Genomic DNA, 18,854 nt, shown 5'->3' on the forward strand with positions numbered 1-18,854 from the left:
GAACAAAATAACCAAATCTACTCAGTAACCAATATTTGTGACCTTCCCGTGAAAATTGAAAGATTTCGTGGAGGGAATAGCCCAATACAATGTTATAACTGCCAGAATTTCGGCCACACACAACGAATGTGCAAATCTCAACCAAGATGTCTAAAATGTGCCGCCGACCACCGTTCCTATCAGTGCCATAAGGATAAAACTTCACCACCTAAATGTTGCAACTGCGGAGAAGCACATACTGCAAATTACACAGGTTGCAGCAACCGTCCCCCCAGGAGAGGCCTTCGTGCAACTCCTGATACAATCCCATCAAGAACGATAGGTCAAGCCCATAGACTTGCATCAATTATCAAAGAACTTAAAGAACTCTTAAAAAACCGAGATGTATTTCAACTGCTGCAAACAATTATGAGGGAGACTACTCCGGAATAATTTCACTTTAGGACTAAAACTGAACTCTTCTCTGACTTTAAATATGCATCTCTATAAATTACAATTTAATAATCTTGAATGCTTCACACTAGATTACGCCACTAAGGCTTCGCAAAATTTGTAATTTCTTCCTGATTCTGATTACCGATTTTGTATATTCTTTGCTATCATCAACTCTGATTCCTGGCTCTGTAAATATTTATGCTTTCATCAATTTGTCTCCCGATTTTATATATACTTACGCTATCATCAACATTAAACACTCAATTTCAAATTTCTACTGATCATCAATGTAAATATCACAGATTAAGTTTGTATATCATGTTTTCATATCTAATCATGGCTATTTTCAATTTTCTTTGCAATTCATGTAAACCTTCGATCTAGTTGTACTTTCTAGTCATGGCAATATTATTATGTAACCATACTATCATATAACTCAAAATGACTATATACACTGTATTATTTTCATGATGGATGGGTTAGAGGCCGCTGCACGGCCTAGGTACCCAATTTATTTTAAATAAAGTAAGTAAGTAAATATGGTATATATATCGCCTACTAGCCCCCCTGGTCCCTGGTTCGATCCCAACTGTGAACTCACTTTTTCGAAATACCATCCTAATCATCCAGTTCATAATCTCAGAGAATCCTTAGTGAATAATCGATCTTAGCGATATCTTAGTGAATCATCTATCAGTGTATCAATCAAAATTTAGAACAAGAAGGAAACAACATTAACAAAATTATAAAATTTGAACTTTCAATATTGAACTTTAAAAAAAAAAAACTCTTAATATCTATTTTATTAATTATATAAACATTTTTCAATAGATTTATAAATAGATTTTAAAGACTCATATTGTTTTTATAATTTCAACCTTCAATCTGTTAATTAATCAAGCAAGTGCATAGCTACAACTATGTTGCTGAACTCAACATGTTTGTAACTCAATGTATTAATATTTCATGATGTAGTATGGGATAAGGGACGCAGGGCGGCCAAGGTGCCCAGTTTTATTAAATAAAGCAAGCATGCAAATATAGTATATATTATTAAAAATGGTAAACTTTTAATGTGACGATCTGCTTATCGTTAAGAAACGAAAATGATTATGAAGTAATATTGGGAGTTGATAAGCGAAGTGAGCAGGTGGAATATATTACTCCAAATAACATGCATTAATTAAGTTAGAAAACTGCAGCCACAAAATATTTAAAAAAACTCATTTCTTTAATAGGTATCATTAAAAAATTTCAAGAAATATTTATAATTAGAGCATCAAAACTTTTCAGATGCCGCCATTTTGAACATGCACTATAAGTGTTATGAACTAAATCTGAGATGGCCTCTTCTCCGAGATTAAAATTTTCTGCTTCTGTAATTGAAGGCGAGATTGTTTTGCCTATCTGCAGTACTAATAGTGAAAGCCTCCACATGGTTTTTTATAGGTAGTCCGATCAGACCACTGTGAAGGATATCCATTTTCCGAATGAGTCACTTAAAACAAAATCTAGTTAAAATAAGAAAGTGGTAGCAAATATATAACTAAAAATTTGTTTTATTTCTATATATCACTGGTTTGCCTTATTCACTTGTCAACCACTGCAGATTCAATTCTCAAACATATATGATGAATTTCTCTCAATTACTTTTATATAAGGTTTTGGGTTCATGTGCACAACTGGTTCACTTATAAAATAGTCTGCGGGGACTACTTATCAAAGAGGCTTTTTGATGTAGGAGGTGATGGTTAGTGTCGCAAGCAATAACAACATATTTTCTTTAAAAATATATAGTGGTGGAGTGGTGGTCACAATAACATTAATTAATCAAGATTAGTCTCATTTTTTTACCACTATTAAAACTTTAACGACCCCCTGAATTAATAATTATCAGTAGCAATACTATTTAAATATTATAAAGATAGCACAAACCAGAAGGAAATTCTACTTGTTTCCTGGAGATACTTTGTTTCAACGCGTTTAGACTGGTGCTATATTTTTCAAGATAGATTTTGACCTAATATTATGATTTCTTTTAGGCGATTGAAATGTCATACCAATATATTTCAAATTTATAATTTAGGGCCGTGGTGGCTCAAGGGTTAGAACGCTCGCTTCTCAATGAGGTTACCCGGGTTCGAATCCTAGCGATGACTAGTCGATATGAAATCCGTAACCGGCTCGCACCAACTACAGTGCTGAGTAAAATATCTTCAGTGGTAGATGCGATCATGGGTTAGAGTCCCCTTGCAGGCAGCCTAACCGTTTTCCTCTCCGTGTAACACAAATGCTGGTGAGTTCCATCAAAAAGCCCCAAATTTCTCCCAATACTTAGTCCTGAAGTTCCCTTGTCATCTCGATTGGATTCAAAATTTCAAGGATTCGAGTTGAATATCGGTAGTTGTAAATTAAAAAATTGGGTTGGCTGTTCAACGACGGTTATAAAATAAAATAAAATATTTATAATTTGAATAAAAATATAACGAAACGAAAATAATGCTTATACATTATAAAAAATATCGTTGAGAGGCGTTATTTCGTTATTATAACTAAATAACGCTTTAAACAAATAACATGAAAAAAGTACGAGGGTTTTAGTTTGTATATTTAAATCTATTGTAAGCTGCAAAACTCTATTACCTCCATCACAGGATGCAGAGCATGGAGTGAACTTTTCGGTATTCCAAGAATAAAAGGGTTTTTCTTCTTCGATTTCTTCTATTATACTTTCTTTTTCGATTTCAATTTGTTTTCGAGGTGGGTGCGGAGGAGGACAGGAGTTCGTGCAAGATTCCATGTCAGTCGGACGTATTTCTGAAAAACAATATTCGAATAATTTAAAAATGCGATTTCAAATAATTTAAAAATGCAATTTTATGAAAACGATGGGGGAAAAAATAATATAAACTCTGCATAGCATCAGCCATTAAAAACAATCGCATCACGAGAGTAACATAAATAATAAAACAATTAATGCGGGTTATTTCATTAAATTTACGACTTTGGAAAAATAGTTCTTGATAAATTTTAAATACGAAATCTTGATAAAAAAATCTTTTTTGCATGAATTATTTTATTTTCTTCATATCTTACAATAAAATACTCAATAGCAATGGTACGGATTCGGTTGTAAAATTTTTATGCAGTAGTTGCCGAGTTCAATAAAGTTCAGAGTGCAAAAATTTTAACCTTTTTTTTTTAATTTTTTATTATATAAGATATTTTTGCCATTAATTTAAGTTTATACTTAATTTTAAAACTGGTAAATTTATTATTTTTAAATTGAAGTTAAAGCTAAAACTACAGCTATTACCTAACTTACAGTAAATTTTTATTTTATTAGCTTCAAGCGTAAATTGACTACCACTGTTCAAATCAATCAGAGATTCTCTCTAACATTTGAGGTCGAGTGGTCAAAATAAAAAAATTGACCCCCTGAATCACTTTTGATATAACGCTCGGATCTTTACGTTCTAGGACTCAATCTTAATAATTCGAGAGAATGTCCTCAAGTATGATAATTAATTAGTGCAGATGATACTTTAAGTAACGAAATCAGACACAAAAACGTATTTTCTCAGAATAAACGTACTTGTTTCTCAAAGGATTCGGATATCTGGCTTCTGAAATTTAAGGGGTAACCGCCGTCTGGGAAATATGATTCCAATAGCTTCATGTCCAATAGCATTTTAAGCGAATTTGAAAATTTTTGAACATAGCTATAAAATTCGTTTATCCAAAATATAATTCTATGCAAAATACAACTATTAGTATAAATATTTATTACTTTTTATTATGTCATTTAATAATAGTCGAAAAAATTTTAAATTGTAAGGTATACAAATTTTTACATAATTTTGAAGAATGTAATTATTAATCGAAAAATACAAAATTCGAGTGAATTCGTTGAATAGTTCCTGAGAAACTGGATTTTGAAAAAAATCGTACTTTTAAAATTTGATTTCTCAGGAACTCTTTGACCAATTTTGCTCAAACTTTGTAATTTGCCATTTCAAATTTTTGCATTTTGCGCACTGTACATACATACTTTCTAATTGCAACTCCAAAGTTTTTCCTAGTGGTCTTAAAGTTCATGCTTTCAATTTTTTTATTCTTGGTTTAATGTGCATAATTCCAAAGAATTCACTGGAAAGTATTTTTCAGGAAAATCTTTCATCTCGGAAGTTCTAACTCCTGACTCCTTACAATACTTCACGTAATAACAAAATTAAAATTAATGTAAGTTCAATTTGTTTAATTTTTCTTGCACTTAAATTCTTCACAATATTATTATCAGATCTCGGATACATGTTTCAATTACTTACATATAATGGTGATCAAAATTATTTTAAATTTATTAAATGAAAAATAAATGAATTTAAAGTGCAGTACTTTTTTTTTAACAGCTTCACATATTTGAGAAAAATTTTCCACCAGAAGTGGGAGAAGTAGACACACACACACATATATATATATATAATAATTTAAATCCAATTTGATTGGCTATTAAATTGTATTTTCCGGTCTGACGTGATTTTCAAATGGATGCGTTCGAGTCATTGTCTCATCTACATCATCGGGGTTTTATTCAAGCAAACATTTCGTGACTGTATATTATCTTATTCCCAGTCAAGAAAGTAAAAATGCATTTTTGGTTTTTAAGTGACGCGAAAAGCACCATCTCGAGAAAGAAATTGACAAAACATTAACACTTAATTAATTTGGAAATTTTTATGCTTAAATACCTCTTTAATTTCTTTTTAAAGTGGGCATCATATTATTTTAGTATTCCAAACCAATTTGTACCCCTAATTTCTAATTAGCGCGATATAGGCTGTTTTCTCCAACCGAATTCATTTTTATTCCAGTACCACCATTTTACTTTAACCCTTTCATGTGTAATGTAGCAACATTAGTTCAACAAACATTACGAACCACTTAAAATAACAACAAAAACTAATTGCTTTTAAGCCTTTCACTATTCTTTAAATAACAAAGAGCTAAAGCAGTTCGTTTCATTTAGAATGTATTGTATAAACGGCCGTAAGGCCTCAAACGCCCAGTTCCACTACAACGAACGAAGAATGTTTTGTATATTCAAGCAAAGTGCTTAACTCCCCTTTACAGCAACCACATTGCCTGCTAGTCTCAACGAAAACAAACAAAATGACAAAAACTCCACGATGAATCTGATAAGGAGAGCTTCGATCAGACCACTATAGAGGATCCACTAAGCGAACGAGACATTTAATACAGAATATAGTTAAAATAAGAATGTGGTAGCAAATATATGACTAAAATTTTTTTTTATTTATGAATATTATTGGTTTGCCTTATTCAATTGTCAACCACTACAGATTCAATTTTCAAATATATAAGATAAATTTCTCTCAATTACTTTTATAAAAGAATTTGGGTTCATGCACACAACTGGTTCACTTNTGGCAGCACCGAGACTCTATTTGGATGCTAAAGTGCACTAGGAATTTAATTTTGCCGGAAATGCCAAGAGCCAATAAGGCACTCCAGGGATCTTTTACATGCCGTATAATCATACGACATGGCAGCTGAGGATTTTCTGCATCCCGAAAATCCGGTGTCTGGGCCGGGGATCGAACCCGCAGACTTGGGCTCAGAAGGCCGACGACAAACCAACTGCGCCACCCAGCCACATTGCAAATTTATTAAATGAAAAATAAATGAATTTAAAGTGCAGTACTTTTTTTTAAACGCTTTACATATTTGAGAAAAATTTTCCACCAGAAGTGGGAGAAGTAGACACATATATATATAATAATTTAAATCCAACTTGATTGGCTGGATATTTAAGCAAACATTTCGTGACTGTATATTATCTTATTACCAGTCAAGAAAGTAAAAATGCATTTTTGTTTTTTAAGTGACAAGTGACGCGGAAAGCACCATCTCGAGAAAGAAATTGGCAAAACATTAGCACTTAATTAATTTGGAAATTTTTATGGTTAAATACCTCTTTAATTTTTTTTAAAAGTGGGCATCATATTATTTTAGTTTTCCGAATCAATTTGTACCCCTAATTTCTAATTAGCGCGCTATAGGCTGTTTTCTCCAACCGAATTCATTTTTATTCCAGTACCACCATTTTACTTTAACCCTTTCATGTGTAATGTCGCAACATTAGTTCAACGAACATTACAAACCACTTGAAACAACAACAAAAACTAATTGCTTTTTAGCGTTTCACTATTCTTTAAATAACAAAGAGCTAAAGAAGTTCGCTTCATTTAGAATGTATTGTATAAAGGGCCGTAAGGCCTCAAACGCCCAGTTCCATTACAACGAACGAAGAATGTATTGTATATTCAAGCAAAGTGCTTAAATCCCTCTGACAGCAACCACATTGCCTGCTAACTTCAACGAAACCAAACAAAATGACAAAACCTCCACGATGAATCTGATAAGGGGAGCTTCGCGGCCCAGACGCCCAGATCCAAAAGCAAGACAAGACAAGAATATACTGGCACTTTTAACTCAGACTTAATTCATTGATTGCTTCTAGCAAAATACTTAGCTGAAGAGGCAGGTGCCACAAGGCAGATACTTCGAAGTTTACATTTACATTGAAGCATTAAACATAAGAATGTACTGCTTGTGATCGCACTTGCCCACGTCTTGCCTGACCGAAGTTTTTCAATTGGAATTTGCTTTTCCGAAAAGGGTTCAAAATGCTTCATATTAGGAAAAATGGAAAAAGAGCATCTCTACTAAATTGCCTGTGTCGAATTATTTTACAAAGCATAGAACTAAGTTTAATGACGTCTTCAACCTAGATGTGCTACAAGATACAGTATAAACATTTGCACCAGACTTTTTTCCGAAATCTCGTACTTCTTTCCAAATAAAACACATTCATTTAAGTATCTAGTGTAAATATTTAATCCGTATGTTTTATAAATATTAATTTGACACACTGGGTATGTGTAACAACTAAACTACGTAGTTCTGTTTTATTACAAGGGTAAAGACGACCATTGCTATTCGAATCGTATTTGCAAAGAGCAGGTGGCGTATCGCTTATACATTATTCATGCATTGAGAGATAATATTTCTTTTAAATACATAGACAATCAGCGGGGGTGTAGCTCAGTGGTAGAGCGTTCGCTTTGCATGTGAAAGGCCTGGGGTTCGATCCCTCACACCTCCAGTTTTGTTATTTTTTCTTTTCTTAAAAAAATATTCATGATCAATTTCCACTGCGTTTACAGTTGGTTATTCTTAAATATAATTTTTCATTTAATGGGTTGTCCTCAAAGTTCGTGCCGATTTTCGATAGGTGGAGCTCCTAAAGGTGTGTCAAAAATATTCAAGTGGTAGCTAGCAATTCGAAGTTTTCCTAATTTGGCAACCACTTCAGTTTAGATAATATTCTTTAAGCATGTATCAGATTTTTATCTATGCGAGAAATGTATCTCATGTATATCGACCTAATCATGGCTGTATTCACTTCTTTTTTAAAGGCAATTTATGTAAATCATCGATCAAGTTGTACGAATTTCTAATCATGGTTATTTTTATGTTACCACACTGTTACATAAATCAAAATGTTATATTCACTGTAATAATATTTTTAAGATGGATGGGTTAGCATACCTGCCAACTTTTAATCCCTTCCATTATTATTTTTCCAGTGGTATTAAAATGGAATTAAAACTTCAATTTTAAGCAAACAAATACGTTGTATTTGAGAAAACTTAAGTTGACAACTATGATAGTAACGCATATTAATATATGTGCTTAATTTTTGTAAGAATAGTGGTGATCAATATCATTTAAAAATTAAGATTATAAAAGAAAAAATAGTTTATAATTACTACCACTTTAAATATGAAAATAAAATCTCCCGCAAAATGCGGGAGAGTTCGCAGGTATGCACTGCGCTTGTTCAGATCGGAGAATAGGTATCGGTTAGGGACCGCTGCGTGGCCTAGGCACCCAGTTGTTTAAAGAAAGCGAGCTATGCAAGAAATTTCCTTATCTTTGTGATGATCAAGAAAATATAAATTATGCTACTTCTTTAAAATTTTTGGTAGACCTTTGGAAGCCTCGCTTATCGAATATCTACACGGACTTTCCGGACGATCCGATATATCGATGTTGAAATTCAAATTTGATCAACATTTGAATTTATTCTTACCATGTTATAATAATTATACTTTTAAATATCCAAAAATCAAGGAAATCACTAAATTTCATTTTAAAAAAAGAAAGAAGCGATTTGAAAAATCGATCAATGAAACATTAAAATGAGAAAGTAATTTCACGATTTAATGCTTCGCCAAATATTTTTTTTTTAACAAAAAAGGGGAATATTTACCAAAGCTTGTCAAATTAACTTTTAATTCTTTCTACTTCGAAAAGTTTTGAAAAGAAATTATTCAGTTTTTTTCCTCTTCACTGTAGAGTGCATATTTGATTGCATTTGCATAAATTGAACATCCACGTCAATAATTAGTTTTTATACTTCTCATCGAGCATAAAACGGAAAAATTAAAAGAAGATTCACGTTTCTCTTTAAGTACTCGATAAATTAAGCGAGATATAAAGATATAATTAAGTGCACAATCGATTTTTAAAGTTATGTTGCGCAAATGCGTGTTTTTAAAGAAGGGTTTTACATGTTTGTGGAAAGAAACATGTTTTCAGAATTGCATAAATATTTCATCTTCTCAAAACTACTTTTTACCCATTACTTTTTCAATAAATTGGAATGTTTCCTTAACTTCAGAGACTTCAACTATTCCAAGTGCGGTTGTTGCGAAATATTTAATTCACTGGTAGTAAAGTAAAGCAACATTTTTTTGAAAAAAATTGATTTTTTCAGAAAATTTATTAGAGTATTAGCATTTGTCTATATGACCTTACATAATATCTGATTAAATAACTTGCGTTTAGTTGCTGACGAAATTTTTTTAATTCTAATTTATCGAAATATAAACACATAACCATTGCTACCACTAGGAAAAATATTTTTTGAAACTACGGAGAATCCGTACTAGTGGGAGTCTGCTTCAATTTAACACTTTACCGACCGGTCGTCGATTAATCGACGTTTTGTTCTCATCGTATACTGACCGGCCGTCGATTATTCAGCGTTTGCTCCCCAGCGCTTACCGACCGGTCGTCGATTAATCGACTTTTGACCGATCTGTGGTGACTACGTTTTCCACCAATTCAGCATGCCCTGAAAAAAATTCAGCTGTCGTTTTCTCGAGTGCAGCTGGGTGCGACCAGATTTTCCTGCGAAAAGAGTCGGGATTTTTCATCGTGCAGCTGGGTGCGACTAGATTTTCCTGCGAGGAAAGTCGGGATTTTTTCATCGATATGAAGGCAGGGATGCCAACTGCTCCGCTTTCTGGAAAAGTTCTAATAAAGTGGTAGCAAAATATTTTGTAAGATTAGTTAAAGAAAGATAGTTACGCCTACTTTTTAATACAGTAACCAGTATATTGATGATTTAACGTTGCATTTTATATCATATTTGTAATTTTTGATATTTAGTGGTGAAGTCCGCGCGTCAGTCTAGGCCGAAACCGAGCCGGTGTCTCGGACGATCTGCAGCTGAACGGGCGGTGAAAGGGCATAGTATGTTCGAACCGCTACCGGTCGGTAAAGTGTTAAAGAAGAGATGAGCCATGTTCTCACGGATTAATGAAGGTCAGAGTAAGTTCAACATAAGTCATAGTTTTAAAAAGCTTTTAAAAAAATAAAAAGTAAAATTGCTTCAAATATGCATCTTATAAAATCTACTGAGTTGAAAAAGTCGAAATTACAACTACTACAGATTCATCCTAGTTTCAGAAAATAATATTCCCAGTGGTAGCATGGGTAATGTATTTATATTTTTATAAATTAGAATTAAAAGAATTTTTTCCGCTACTGAATACAAATAATTTCTTACCCAAAAAGTTTTTTCCTAGTAGTGGTAACTATAAAAATGAGCAATAAGTATACAGTAATGACTAGTAAAGTAATAACTATTAAAGTAATAATGTAAACAAATACTTAATTCACTTTTAGCCATCGCTTAAAGCATGAGTGTTCTTTATATACTATTTAAATAAAATGGTAATAAGAATTATAGTAAATGAAATTTGTTAAAACCTAAATCAACTAAGAATGAAAAATACCACATTAAATATTAAAAAATTTTCGGAAATCTAAAGAAGGTTGTCAGGTTTGTGTATGAAAATTCTCTTATAGTTCGATAAATCTGAAAAATTTTTTCGCAACAACTTCGAGTAGTTTAGGAGAGTGTATTATTATTCCAATAAAATAGAATTTAGATCATATAGACACATTTTTAACAATTCTTTTTCAATAAATCAGTTGGCCAACCTGCTGACTTTTACGTTCTTTAAAAAAATGTCCCAGTGGTAGTGAAATTATTAATGAAATTATATTTCTGACAAATATTTAATTTACGTTTTACAGAACACTATACAGTGCTGGTGTTGGATATATTGGGTAGCTCAGTGTTTGGCGCGAGGTGCCACTTATTGATTCGTCGAATCTGTGATGTACTGTGCTCTCAGGTCATAATTGATTAAGCTTATGCTGGTAACAATATAGTGCCTCGCAAGTTTTCATTATATACGTTTAAACTATTCAAATGCAGTGGTAGTTAAAATTACAATAAATCAAATTTATTTAAAAAATGACGTAAGAATGAAAAAAATTTTGCTACTACGTAAAATATCAAAATAAAATCTGTCGGAAGAAAATTGGCAGATATTGTATAAATTAGTTTAGTATTTCTTAACCACTATAAATTTTCATTTAAAAAACAGGGACTAAACTACTACGAATTCGTCATAGTTTCAAACTACTTTCTTTCAGTGACTGTAAGCTAAAGCAGAATTTTTTGCAACTAACAGACATTTAAAAACAAAATTACTAGAACTTAACTTAACCATTCGTCTATACGATTCATATGTATCTGTTTAAATTACTTGTGTTTAGGGAGGACAAAATTCTTTTAGCTCTGATTTCTTAAAATATAAATACATTACCCTTGCAACCACCAGGAAAAATTCTTGTTTGAAACTACGGAGATTCCGTAGTAGTTAGAGTTTTTGATCAAAGATATAAAAACTATCAAGAGAAAATACTAGTACTGTCAGTTTTCTGAAAAAGAAAAAATCTAGCATACATAGTTCCAGTTATAAATTTTATTTTTAAAATAGATAAGAAATTACAATTTGAAGAGGTTTTTTAGGAAGGCTAAGGCCCTGTGCGAAAGCTCCATTCAGTAAATCATTCTTTCTTTGCTGGATAGAAATAAAGAGCTGAAAACATTTTTGATCCAAAAGACCAATATATAAAGTACTAAATACAGCATTCAATTGAGTTTATAAGTCTAACTTTTAAATTTATTCCTTTATTTTTTTAACACAAAATAATCTTTTAAAAAAAGGACTTTCGGCCAGAGTATCTTTTAAGATAGTAGAGGATCACGGAATTATACTCTAAATACATATCTGATAAATTTTACGATTTTTATTAATGATAATCAGCTTTCTACAAAGGTCTTTATATATTGGTAGTAAATTAAAGAGTAAAACTTCTAGAATTAGGAAAATTACGGCTACTCTATAAAAGTGCCACCACTAGATAACTGCTATAAAATTGCATTTGAGATGATGCTCTGAATCTTTGGGATGCGTAGAAGTGGAAAAATTACTTAAAATGAAAAATGCTAAACTAGAAACAATTTAAATTTCGGTACTACAAGAAAATATTCTTTTTTAGAAAGCGGAGTAAGTTGGCATCTCTGCTTTACACCCGGGTTCAATTTAAATGTACTTTTTTCTCTCAGATAAAAAACGGAAATAACTTCCGTCGCTTTGTAATAAAACATTTTCTAGTTGTAACGGAATTTAAATAATTTTTAGTTCAGAATGTTTTATTATAAGTAACTTTTCCATCATTGCATATTAAAAATTCAAAGCATCATACGAAATTAAAGTTTATTGCAGTTATTTCGTGGGCTACATTTTTAAAGAATAGGCGTAATTTCCTTATTTCCACGTGATTAACTGTCTATTTCACAACCAATTTAATAAAACTTTTGCAGAAAGTGGAGTAGTTGGCATTCCTGAAAAAAGCTTAAAAAGTTAAAGTTAGTGAAATTTATTTTGTTGCGCAGATTAATCTAAGAAATAAAGAGTAATTTATACTCACTAGAAAATCTATGTTTAGATTTGTAATGAATATTGAAATATTAAAAGGGTAGCTAAGAAAACACATTTTTACACACACACACACACACACACACACACACACACACACACACACACATGTATATATATATCAGAGATGCCAACTTGCTCCGGACGGCATATATATATTTTAAAGTGGTAATTTATCAATTGTGATTCATGGTTTAATAAATTCAATTTAGTAGATTTTTATCCACCACTATTTCTAAATAATTAGTAGGCTTATATAATTCACCACTTTATAGTATTTAAGTCAGGGTATACTTTTAAAAGAGCATGCAAAAATAGTCAAATGTTTACAAAATTTATTTGGTAGGTATTTACCGTTTCTTTAATTATTTTGGTGAATCCGGAGCAGTTGGCATCTCTGATATATATGGGTCATTCTCACGAAAACTGTCATTTTTCAGTTCATAAAATCCCAAAAAAGTAAAGTGAATAAAAAGCTCTGAAACTTTTTACATTAATAGAAATATGTAATGGCATTATAAAGAAAATATATATCCTATAAATGATACTTAATATTTAAATTAATTAATTTTTAAATAATTAATCAATAATTAATTAATTTATAATAATTGATAATGAAATAATTTAATAAATAAATTAATTAAATAAATCAATCAATTAATTTAATAAATTAATTCATTAATTTTTTAATTTATTTTTCAAATTAATTAATAAGTAAATTAATTATTTTCACTATTTAAAAAGTGAGGGAATGACACTAANTATATATATATATATATATATATATATATATATATATATATATATATATATATATATATATATATATATATATATATATATATATATATATATATATATATATATATATATATAATCGAAATCAAGTGATTTAAGATTAAAAAGTATAATACTATTCTAATTACTTATTTATTCATTAAGGCGTAAACCGCCATTAGTTTAATAAAATAAAGTAGACTAATAAATGAATAAATGGTAAAATTCACAAATACCTGAACACTCGGAATCAGGTAGTCTTGCCACAGTGTTAGTGATGTCTAAAAATATTTGGCAGTGTACAATTCTTCGTCGATAGCCTTGCCCATTGCAACGACCCCAAGGCCCGACAAAATAAAAAGTGCTAGTAGACGTCAAACTGTAAAAAAGTATAAAGTGAAGGAGTATTCGAGTGTAGTAATTCAAATGAGGTATTCAAGTAAATAATAATTCTTAGTTTATTATTTTCAGATCAGAATTTTTGAGATGATGTGACTCTATTAGCATATTTCAACGTTCATTCCCGTTTCAGTACAAACTACCATTGACCGTTTCCCTGCTGAAATCTTATTCTATAATAATGAGAAAAGTGCCTATATAGAAAAAATGGTTGCACATTTGTGATTAAATTGTGATTAATATTTTCTTCCTTCAGCTACCAATTGGGTTTGAAACGTTGACAAATATATAATTTCAGAATATAATACAGATTTTGAATATACATAATACTTTTCAGAATACACACAGATAATACAGATTTTGTTTTCATTAGTATATAGTTGACACAAATGTCTTCTACATCCTAGATATATGCTAATACTGAAATAGTAATGCTATTTGTCTTTCTCTTTTAGAAAAAAATGATATGTATAAAAAAATGGAACAAAGGCGCTTAAACAGTTAATGGAGTAGCCTGATATAACTTATTTCACCACTAAAATTGATTTTCATCACTTTCTTATAACGTGAATAGCGATATTTTTTCATTTAACAGATTCCTGACAACTGTTGCGAAAACGGAACGTTTCGTAGAGATGGACATATTACTGCATATGTTGGGGCATTTAAGTTTAGCAAATTTAATATTTTCTAATGTTGGCTAACATCTTTAGCTTTAATTCTTAGCAATTGCTTAAGTTTTGATCAAAACATACGTATTAAAATTATTAATGCATTGTGGCGAAAACGAATGTCTTGTTTCTCCGAGACAGGGGTAATTAAATAACCAGTCTTTATTTTTTTGAAAAATTTAATCCATGTTAAAATTCACCTGAAAAGGATTTAAATTAAATTAAAGGAATGACTTATTGGCTTATAATGATTAGAATAATTAAACTATAAAGAAATGTTCTCTGAACAGCAAAATTTCTCTTTTTATACTAATATGAATATTTATATTAGGTAAAATATTTTAAAGAATTCCTTCTAAAACATAAATTTAAAAATGCGTTTCAGATAAAAATCTCCTCGTGATATGAAAACATCGCATAAAATAGGCGTGAATTTATTGCGAAAATTGTATTTGAAATTCAGAAAACCACACCCTTTGAAATAATATTTATGCATTAGTATAATACACGAAAAATTAATCTGGATAAAATAACTATGAATCCAGATAAAATAATCATGGATAAAATAATCATTGCCTTATTCATTGTTACAACTCAAGGAAAATTATCCTCGGGTAAACAACTTGTATTGTATCGTTATACTTAATGTTAATCCTCTTATTTAAATTTATTATTTCCATATTTATAAAGTTGGCAATATATTTGTATTATTTGTAATTACCATTCGAATACAATTCTTTTTATTTTCATTTATTTTAAATTAATTTTAATTTAATTTTAACTTTTGGCAGAGTAATATTTCTAAAAATATTAATACATTTTTCATTTGTCCCACTTTCCCTAAATTTAGATAACTTACTTTGCTGGAGCATGTGTTAAATATAAAATGGGTTCTGTAACTGTGGTTGTTTCTTCAGTTACAGTTGTAGATGGCTCATCTTCAGTACTTGGAATATATACACCTAAAGAGTTACAACAATTTTTATTAATGAAGACAAAATATCTTAATAAACATGAAAAAATTTATTTAATTTCCGTGTAATAAAATATGGCAGATTTCGAGTTATTATTGGATTAAAACATTGCAGAGTAGGGACATGCAAACGTTTAGCAAAAATTGATTAGATGAAGTTGCAACTTTGCTCCAAGAGTAAGGGGATCCTTTAGAACAGGGTTTCTTAACCTGTGGTTCATGAACCCCTAAGGGGTCCATGAGTTATATTATGGGGGTCCGCTGACTACTCCTAATTTTTAAAACGTTTGGAAGCCTACCCTTTGTTTTTAAAGCGAGCTATGGGAGCTATAATTTCGTTTGCTACAGTGTATCTTTGCGAAGCGGGATTTTCCACACTTGTGACAATAAAAGCATAACATCCAAATCGATTGAATGTTGAACATGATATGCACGTTGCTTTTTCGAAAACCATCCCCCAATTCAATTTATTAATTAAGGAAAAGCAGTAGCAACCTTCACATTAAAAATTTTAATTTTAAAAGTTTTGTACACTATTAAAATAATAAAATTAAATGTTTTCTAATAATTGATGTTTTCGGCAATTATTTTTTTTTCACAGAGGGGTGGTCCGTGACTTCTTAAAAAATTTTAAAAGGGGTCCATCATATCAAAAAGGTTAAGAAACACTGGTCTAGATAATGCTTAACATTATCTAGACATATTCTAACAAAATGTAACGTAAAGTTATAAAAAAAAGTGAAAAAATTCAGTAATTTTTAGTTAAATAGAANATATGATTTTTTATTGTTAATAATTACTAATAACTTGCTATATAACTGTAAATAATGTAAAAAATATTAAAAATTAATTTTAAACAAATTTTTTTACACATTATTTATTCTTTTACAATCCAGTCATTTTGACTGCTTTTGGGCAAATTTCTGTTTTTCTAGTGTTAAGCATCACAGCAGTTATTGACATGATCTGCAGTCACTTTCCCCCCGAACTGAGTTAGTATTAAAAGGTTTGAGTAGACTTAGCCGTTTTGGCATCCTTCTGCCATGTATGCTTTTTTTCTTTTTCTTTTCTTCGCATAGTGTGCTAAATTTGCTTTCTGTTCGTAAAATTTTAATTTACTCTGCACATCTCTTTGATTCCTTCATTTATTTCTTTTACTGAATTATAAATCCAGAAATCTTATTTTCTATATTCTGGAAACTTGGAAAATAAAATTTTAATTATCTTCTTCTTTGTTTCCTTATTCTTTTAACTCTCATTTCTTTTCGAGTTACTTTCTCGCCTGTAATATACACATTGTAAAGAAGCGAAAAGATATTGAGTAATTAAAATTTCGCAACGTCTTTTTCATGAAAAGAAAAAAAATTATTATTTTCATGAATTTATAAACTTTTTTAACTCTTTCGATGTGGAAATAAATAAATAAGACTTCAACAAGTATAAATTTAATTTGTGTTGGAAATTTGAGAAAAATACAAAACTTTTTCCACAACAAATTTTAAGTAAAGCTAATTATTAGAATTTAGTTTTATTTTAATACCTATTGCATTTATAAAGGTTTCCGATTTTTTTTGTTTTCAGTTTCTAAAGTTATCCCTCTTCATTTTTTATGCGAATCTTTTCTTTTGAGTCTATTTGAAAGTTTCCAAAATTTACCAGAAAATCTGCAAAATGTAATTTATAGCTCTCGACCGTTTTTTAAGATATTTCGTAGAATCCGGAGCAGTTGACATCTCTGCACATTCTGTTAACACTTTAACATTTTACATTCCGAGTATTTTAACATGCTGTTTAAACTAATGAAAACGCCAAACTATTTTAAATATACTCATATGTGGTAGTTATCTTAGCATCAGCCCCACGAGGGGCTCTAACTCATACATGTGAATGGGAATGCATGATAAATCGCCGAAGCGCAATTGAATGGTGAAATATTTTAAATATAAAGCATAATACATTTAAATAATTCCTTAATTTTATAAAATAATGTGGTTATTAACCCCTTGGGGACGGCTGATTCATAAAAGCATTCGTACAAAATCATAATCAGGATGTAAATAAATATAAAACGGTAGCATAAATGTAGGCATTGCTAATTTGACAGACTTAATTCGCTTTGACTTTAATTATTGTTAGTTTAATCATATGTATAATCAATGTTAGTTCAAAGTATAACTAAATAATTTTATTTTGAACTAAGTAGTGGTGAATTAAATAAATCAAACAATTATAACCCCGCCCACAAATAAACTGTTAAAGAATTACTTTGTTTACCAGTTTTATCTTTTTACCCTGGTTGATACTGTTTTATGCTGTCACGTATTTGTGACAGTCGGCGCGAAAGGGTTAATTAAAAAAATGCAAAACTTATAAGCTTTGGAATTGTGACTTTCAATATCACTGTATCAGGGATGCCACAGGCAACTATAAATGTAAAAAGTGCAGAAACTCAATTCATATAATAAACTGGAAAAAAATATGCTAGAAAAATTCGCCAATTTAAATATTTTTTAATGAAATATAAGTCAACACTTTTTTCATTTTTAGTCACTCTGGTGTAAAGATGTCAATGGAGTGCAAAAGGTTAAAAATAAAATCTTCCACGAAAATCAGGAGATAAAGCAGTTATAGAAGCGTAAGGACATGAAATAATAACAGTCTTTCATTTCCTACTGTATATAATTTTTAAGCTTATTTTAGAAAAGCCAACTTGCTTCGCAGAGCTTATAAATAGCTTCTTGTGGTAGCAAAATGTATGATTCTTCATTTAGTAAATTCTATTTATAGAGTTTTTACCTATCAAAAGCTTATATAAAAAGACACTTTGTAACAGTTGGTTCGTCTTACCTGTTGTATGGTATGTTGTATGGTATGTTGTATGGTATTTCGAACTATTCATTTCTAACTGAATTCATTCAAACAGTAATATTAAATTTCAATTTAAATATACATCATAACTTACTCTTTAAAATCAAAAAGCTCCAAATTCTTATTTAAAAAAAAATTATGAATTATGTCTTAGTTAAACACATCCGTTTCAGAATAAAAATTCACCTCGTGTGTCAATAAACTTTTATCCGATAACTAGATTTTAAAGAACTTTCACTGATTCAATGAAGTAACCGTCTAGGCTAATGAGGAAAAAAGTATGTAGGAATTTAATATAGTATACCATATGTAAGAATGTTCATGAACTGCGCCTGGCGATGGTTGATAATAATAAGAAGATGAATAATTAATATAAAGGTAACAACTCTTAGTTTTGATTTCTAAAGAAATTGCCGTTCTTAAGGGAATTATTAAAATTAGTTAAGAAGAAAAAAATAAAAGTATGAGATTTTATGATCGGAATACTAATGAAATAAAAAC

General features: G+C 30.3%; 1 protein-coding gene and 1 non-coding gene across 2 annotated transcripts in view; one reads left to right on the top strand and one right to left on the bottom strand.

The window, feature by feature from the left end:
* The window catches only part of LOC107449716 (protein madd-4), a 121,265-nt gene that overhangs the window by 30,393 nt on the left and 72,018 nt on the right, over positions 1 to 18,854 (bottom strand). Inside the window, exons 9-11 of the mRNA XM_071185804.1 lie at positions 15,372 to 15,474; positions 13,679 to 13,821; positions 3,079 to 3,252 (exon numbers count right to left, since the gene is read on the bottom strand). Of these exons, the coding sequence (XP_071041905.1) occupies positions 3,079 to 3,252; positions 13,679 to 13,821; positions 15,372 to 15,474 (420 nt within the window). The remainder of the gene's footprint in view (positions 1 to 3,078; positions 3,253 to 13,678; positions 13,822 to 15,371; positions 15,475 to 18,854) is intronic.
* Positions 7,550 to 7,621, top strand: TRNAA-UGC (transfer RNA alanine (anticodon UGC)). The gene has a single exon. It is a non-coding gene; the product is annotated as a tRNA-Ala (tRNA).

The sequence above is a fragment of the Parasteatoda tepidariorum genome, chromosome 9, assembly GCF_043381705.1.
Source record: "Parasteatoda tepidariorum isolate YZ-2023 chromosome 9, CAS_Ptep_4.0, whole genome shotgun sequence".
Taxonomy (NCBI): Eukaryota; Metazoa; Arthropoda; class Arachnida; order Araneae; family Theridiidae; genus Parasteatoda; species Parasteatoda tepidariorum.